The sequence below is a fragment of the Corvus brachyrhynchos genome, unplaced genomic scaffold (genome assembly GCF_000691975.1).
Source record: "Corvus brachyrhynchos isolate BGI_N302 unplaced genomic scaffold, ASM69197v1 scaffold209, whole genome shotgun sequence".
Lineage (NCBI taxonomy): Eukaryota > Metazoa > Chordata > Aves > Passeriformes > Corvidae > Corvus > Corvus brachyrhynchos.
This window is the reverse complement of record NW_008246056.1, coordinates 1,145,402-1,152,138: the sequence shown is the minus strand read 5'-3', so window position 1 is coordinate 1,152,138 and position 6,737 is coordinate 1,145,402. Positions and strand designations below refer to the sequence as shown.

Sequence of the window (6,737 nt, the reverse complement as noted above, 5' to 3'; positions counted from 1 at the left end):
TAGGGAAAAAACAAAAATATACATACTTACCTGTTCAAGAAAAATCCCACTTAAATCACAAATACTCTGTAGTTACTTCTATTACAATTTTTCATGCTGTACTTCTCTAAATATTCAATTCCAGATAAGCAAAAATAAAACCACTACGTGGTTCATGGAGAAATGGCCACGTTATCTGAAGACTGATAATCTTTTGTATTACTGTTCAGAAATTTAAAGGGACTTTAGAGGGAAAGAAGGTGAAGTTTTTCAGCAATCTCCAGGGCTCAGGACACACACTACTCACATCAGTACCGTGCTTTCTCGTGGCCTGTGTCGCAAGAGATTTAATCTTCTCCTTGTACAGCTGAGCAGCACGACTGTTGTACTTGGCATTGGTGTCATTGGTTGTGCACCCATGTTGGTGGAAAAAAGCAGACTGGGAAGCAGAACACAGAGAATGCTGTGAGGAACAGGTTTAAAAACTAATGACATTTGACACAAAAGTAAATCGCAATGCAGCAAATGACTCTGCTCCTCTGCCTAAATCTGATCTTTTAAATTATGGAGTCTAAGTAATCTGCAAAGTACAAAGAAAACTCCACGCTGGCAACTTCTTTATATATAATAAAACAGAAAAAACCCCAATGCATTAGTGGGATGCTTTAAGAGCATACACAAACGCAAGCTTCCATTATACACAAAGAATCCTTGCTCTGAAATCAAGTGATTAAGTGGAAGGAAGAGGTAAAATTGATTGCTAGTAGCTGTGCTTCACAGCACATTCCTAATGTTCTAAAAGGCATCGCTTGGCTTCATCTCTGTCAGGCTAGAGAGAACAATGTATGTTCAAGAGTATCAAAGTGAGTGTAACAAAAATGGTCCTTCTTCAAAAGGAAGGTGTGTTCATGCACACATCTATGTGCCCAGGTATGTTTATAGGCTTGTGTGTTTATATAAAATGAATAAATGAAGAGTGTGCATTTCTGCACGCAAATATATACACCTGTTAACTTGGTGCTCAGAACCCTAATTCCAATTACCGTAGAGATTTAATCTGAAAGCAAAAGGAATAAGGACACTTTGGATTTTCTAGCTATCTAAAACACAGCAGGAAGCTCAGGACCACTGTTATCCAGGATTCAGCATCATCAGGCAACTACAGAACACAAATTATTGATGTTAACCTAGCAATGCTTCTCGCCAGTAGTTAGTAAAACTAGAATTTGGTATTTAACTGGAACCAAAAGGGAATGGCTTTTTAGTGCCATTAAAATGAAAGCGTTAATTTTACTTCAAATGTCCAGACAATTTACCAATCCGGTTTTTCAAGCTCCGAGTATTAATCCTCTGAAGCAATCCAAACCAGACCACAGAGAATTTGAGGTATTTGGGGAGTTGCTGAGGGTATATTGCACCTCTTGGTACAATGTATGATAGGAAACAGTGATATCCAAGCAGGAAGACAAAACCCCACAAAATTAAACAACAAACGTTTGTTGTTACTCTTCTGCTAATAGGCTTTCTAAGATTAACTGAAGACTTTTTCAGACTTTCCCATCTCTTCTTTCCAACTGCCTCAAACCCTTTACACAGCAAAAGTGACGTAACTTAATCAAAGCTTTTAAGCATTTGGGTAAAAAAGAAACTACTTTTAACGTGAAATCTCCCTCTTCTCATTAGTCAAAACTGTGATTTTTATGTATTAAATGGCATAAAAAACTTGATGAGGGCACTCATAACAGCAGTACTAACATGGAAAGGAGTAACTTAGCAAGGACAGGCAGAAGAAAAAAAGGGAGAAGACACCATGTAACGGCTCAGATCTGTAAGCCTGAGACAGTGACTTGCTGCATGCCAAATTCAATGAAAAATATTTGACTGGAAAATACAAAAGTGGAAAGTAAGTAATAATGACCCTGAACTCAGCATTTTTTGTATGTAAATAGGAAAAAAAATTATGAAAACCCTAAAGACTTAAGGAAAGATTGTTAAAACTGTCAAGGAAAAGACTATGGAAAGCAAGCTTGGGGGAAGCTTCTCAAAGCAACAACATTAAGGGCCAAGCACAAATGAAAAAAGGTAAGGGATAAGCACTCAGTTAACTAGAAGAAAAGAAGAAATTGCTTTTGGAAGTTGCATGTTCCCACACTGGGTGGGCCAACTTAGGGAAGCACTCTCAGTTATTTGTGGAAAAAACTGGGAAAAGATTGCCAAAGAGCTTACAAAAGAAAACAAAAAGGGAGATTGAGAAAAGACAGCTGTCAACAGAATTTCAATTTACAAACACATTGTATAAGTACATAAAAAAAATCAAGTTGAAAGCAACAGCCAACATGAATTGGCCCAAACCATGACACTGCTAGTCCCCCTCCAACAATGCAGCATGTCTCATCTTCAGTGCTAACTCAGCTGAAGTCAGATCTTGATTCCAGGGTGACTTTTGGCAGTTCCATGGCTTTTGGCATGTTTTTTCAGCAGCCATGGAAGGAATGATGGTCACAGGAAGGGGCCATAAGCTTGGTTTACAAGCCATCCTTCAGCAGCTGTCTAAATTAGACATGTACTGACAAGGAATCTGATCTGGCCTTTTCAGAGATTTTCATCACGGACTTCTAAGAAAAAAACCCAACATTTTCAGGTTATACCAAAATGGAAAAGCTGCAAGAATGAAGGATGAAACCAGCATCCAGAGGAATTCTTTAAAAATGACGGGGGGGGCCGTAACAAAGAAAAAGGACTTGAAAAATAAGAATACTCCCAGGAAGAGAGGCAGTAAGGACAGACAACATTTTCCAAGCCTACCAAGTTTCAATGTGCAAAGCAAACACTCGGGAGTACGTACAGCGTTTGCATTTCCTCCAACCTGCATGCATCTCAGCTGGAACCAGGACCAATTGGAATCCAGTTCTGTAGACCTAAACACAAAGAAATGTTTTTAGTGTTACCTCCAAAGCCATTTAAAATCACTCTGGTTTTTTGCCAAGTGTTTCTCCCCTCCCCCCTTCCTTTTGCAATCTGTAGTTATTTATCAGAGCCCAAAAGGCCCTGAGTCAGCAGCTGGGACACTCACCTGGAATGGGACAAGATCAGGGTGCAGATTTACTGCACCAGCTGTCTGCCTGAGCACTACCCAAGTACCAGAATCACAGAATAGCTTGGCTTGGAGGGGTAGAAGTCAGGTGCCACCACAACGAGCTGCTTCAGGAAGCAAAGCCAGCAAATTGAACACAATTCGCAAGAAGCTATCAGATACAGCAAAAGCAACACGAACACTAAGAAGGTTTCAATCAGAAGCTGAAGGAAGAATGGGTCTTCCTCTCTGAGCAGATATGTGAACAAACAAAACTATTAAAAGATGACTTTTACTGTCAAAACTCACCAAGTACTTACCGAATGAAGCTCAAGTGAACGCCAAGGGACCGGTGGGTCCCTGAGCAGTCAATACAGAGAAACACTCCATAGGTGATGCTTGCCCAGCTGGGGTTCTTTGCTCCACAGTCAAAACACACCTTAAAGCAAACAAAGATCAGGAACAGGACTTGAGCATAACCAGGCCTTATACCACTGTAACACCCCTGCAGTGATCCAACTTCATTAACTCATTCTTACAGCGTTTGTTGACATGACAACTCCATCCATCCTAATTTTAAACATCTAAAGAGGAGTTACACAATCTGCCCACACAACTCCATGCCTCCCCATTTCCAATTATAACCAGTGTACACAGGTTGAGAAACCAGGTCAGAGAACTCCCACCAGCCTAGTTCAAACACATGTTTAACACAACACTTCCAGCACTGCTGGAATAGGAAAGTGTTTAAGAAATACTTCCTGAGGGCAGGCTCTCCTCATGCTGCACATGTGAGTCCCCAGACGGTATCAGCAGGACTAATGGCACCATTATCTACTTTCCTATATTGAAACCTTGACCTTCAGGGCTAGCCATGGCAATCCAGCTGTGTGAAGAAAGCCTCTGAGCACTGCTTATCCGGCAGCCTCTGCAGACATTTGCATGATTCATCACACACCACCTGCCACATCAGCCTTTCCACTGTCTGTGCCACGCTGGTTAAAAAGCAACCAGGTCCACAACTACTGCATGGACAAACCCAGGAATTCCCTACCCTCTGCCAGCACACTGGACCTCTAACACTCAGCAAAACAACAAGAGCCGTGTCTGCGTATGTCTTACACACTCTGCAGGTCGGCAGACCACAACTTTCCAGTCCTTTTTCAGCTATTCTGAGTTTTGTGCTTCCTTGACCAAGGAAAGCAAGAACCAGAAAAAAAATTATCTGATACAAATCAATTATCAAATGCAAGGAACACCACAACTTCAAACAGGGACAGCTATTCTGAGTTAATGCCATGTGTACACATCTATTCCTCTATGACAGGACTTTATCTGATCAATGCTTTTTCAAAGGTATCTGCAAAGGCTGCACAGAAGTATTTTTATAGTAAAAGCATCCACCCATAGGTACAGCCAGAGCCATCTAATAAGAAATAACTCCACAGAGAGATAAGCTTTTACACACAAATTGACAGCATTCCAATCTGCAACTTTATCCTTTAACATCCTCCTATAAACTTAATGCATCCTCAGATAGCAATGGAAGTTCTAGCTACATGCAGATATAAATAATAAAGTTTATTCCAAGTCAGGTGGGGACATATTGAACACCATAAATAGGCCACAGTGCTTCCAGCACCTCCTTGCCAAGCAGAACAACAAAATAAAAATAAAATTAAGAAGTCTTCTTGCCAGAAACTCCCTCTGTGGAAGTGGATAGAGATTTTTGTCTTATTTTTTTTTGTACTTCCACAGCAAACAAGCCCTGAGTCTGGGCTCAACTCATGTCACCCATCATCCACCCAAATTAATTTCAACTACATGCCCAGGAGCAGTTTGAAGCTAAACTCCTCAGTTTAATATGGGTCGATTCAGCTTGTGCAGTCCAAATTTATCAAGCACAGTCCACCAGCAGATCCAGCATTAACTCTTCCAACAACTCAACATTTTAAGGGTGAGCTTCAGTTAGGTAATGACTGGTAACACACACAGAAAGCACGGAGATCACAGCTTCTGCATGTGCAAGTCCTGCCTTTCCCTCTCAACAGGGACCCAACATTCATTAATGTTAGTTATATATCCCACTCCTGTAGGTGGAAATGGGGTATTCACTGGCATACAGCAGAAATGAAAGCTACACAGAATGTGTGACAACAGGAGGGGTTAGAGGGAGACCCTGAAATAAGCTCATGTGGAAGAATGACACAGAGCGAGTGAGGGAGAAAGAAGAATGACTAAGACTCCATGCCATATTCTAAGAAAACACACAGCCTAAGTAATCAGAACTTGTTCTTTTTTCCCCCAATTCTTTGAAGCAGTTCCTTTAAAAAACCATGAGACTCATCTTCATTTTAAATTGACTATTTTCAGGCTTTTTCTTACAAGGCCAAAGGAGGATGGGGACAACAAAAAAGGAGAAGATTCTGCTTGAAACGAAAGCCAACAAAGCAGCCCTGGTCTCACTTCTGATACCGGAGAGCAAAGCTGACTTACAGCTGTAAGTCTTGTGGAAATTCCCTGGAGTACAAATGGGAAACAAGAATCTGGAGTGAGTGGTTAAAAAAACCACCCATGTTTTTAAAAGGTCAGTCATAAACATACCTGAAGATTCTCCTCCTTTCCCTTTCCTTTCCTCCAGTTATAAGCACCTTGTAATTTCAACATCTTAAAGTCAATTGCATCACCTCGGAGTTGGCTGCCACAGCTCAGTATCTTCACTCACACAGGAGTCCCTACCAGACACCTGTGGAGATTATTCACAGCTATAAAAATGTACCTTTCAGGATTGAGATGCAAGCAGGAACATCCAATTTTCTTGTGAAAGCAAAGAAGGAACAGCTATTTCCATCAATGTTATGCAACAGAAATAGATGCATGTTTCATTAACATTTAGATTAATTTTGCTTAGTTTTCTCAATTTTTAAAGTGCTTCCCACCACATAAATTTTACGAAGAATCGGGGGAAGAAATTAAAATCAATTTCAGAGCCACCCCATGAAATTGTTTCCATTTTAAAAACAGACAAAGTGTATTTTATGTAGAGATTTAGGAGCGACTAAAATATCAAAATACTGATTAAAAATAAATTTGAAGCATATGCTTAAATACTCTAGTGCTTTCAAAATACGCTTGCATGCTTTTTGTTTATTTTGTGTCAAAGCACTTCACGACAGTGTGGATTCAGTAAGAGTCACTTTGGAAAAAGCCAGCCAAAGACCTGAGATGTTCGTATGAGAGCACAGAGATTTGGGTATAATCCACAGCAAGCAGTCACTAAATCACAAAACATCTACATTACAAATAAATAAAATATTGTCATTGGATATGGAAATTCAGTAATGAATAGCTGATAGAAATACTATTTTTGGCACAAGGAGAAGAGGTGAGTGGGTTCAGCAAGATCACGTATCCCTGAGGTCAGGGTTACACAGAGACCTCTACACTTTGAAGCTCCACACCTTGCCATTCCCAGGCTGTGGATCCAGCTGCCTGAACACTAACCCAGCTGGAACTCAGGAGGCAGTGCCACACTAAGCCAAGGTGATCTAAATCCAAGCAGCTCCTCTTAGATACCAGCCACTGTCCCCAGATATGCTTTCCTTCTTCTCTTGCATCAGCACTAATAATCCCAGCTGCTGATCCTGCTGCGAAGCAGCTCTACATGGGCACAAGGACTCAGAGC

At 40.8% G+C, this 6,737-nt stretch overlaps 1 protein-coding gene across 2 annotated transcripts in view; it reads right to left on the bottom strand.

Annotated features, from left to right (window-relative positions):
• ARFGAP3 (ADP ribosylation factor GTPase activating protein 3) overlaps positions 1–6,737 on the bottom strand; it is a 25,792-nt gene that overhangs the window by 16,927 nt on the left and 2,128 nt on the right. Inside the window, exons 1-4 of one of the 2 annotated variants that reach the window (XM_017745769.1) lie at positions 5,657–5,734; positions 3,373–3,491; positions 2,825–2,897; positions 287–418 (exon numbers count right to left, since the gene is read on the bottom strand). In XM_017745769.1, coding sequence (XP_017601258.1) covers positions 287–418; positions 2,825–2,897; positions 3,373–3,491; positions 5,657–5,719 — 387 coding nt within the window. In that variant the 5' untranslated portion in view covers positions 5,720–5,734. Of the gene's footprint in view, positions 1–286; positions 419–2,824; positions 2,898–3,372; positions 3,492–5,656; positions 5,735–6,737 lie in introns of those variants that run through there. The other variant, XM_017745770.1, reaches the window with a different exon arrangement.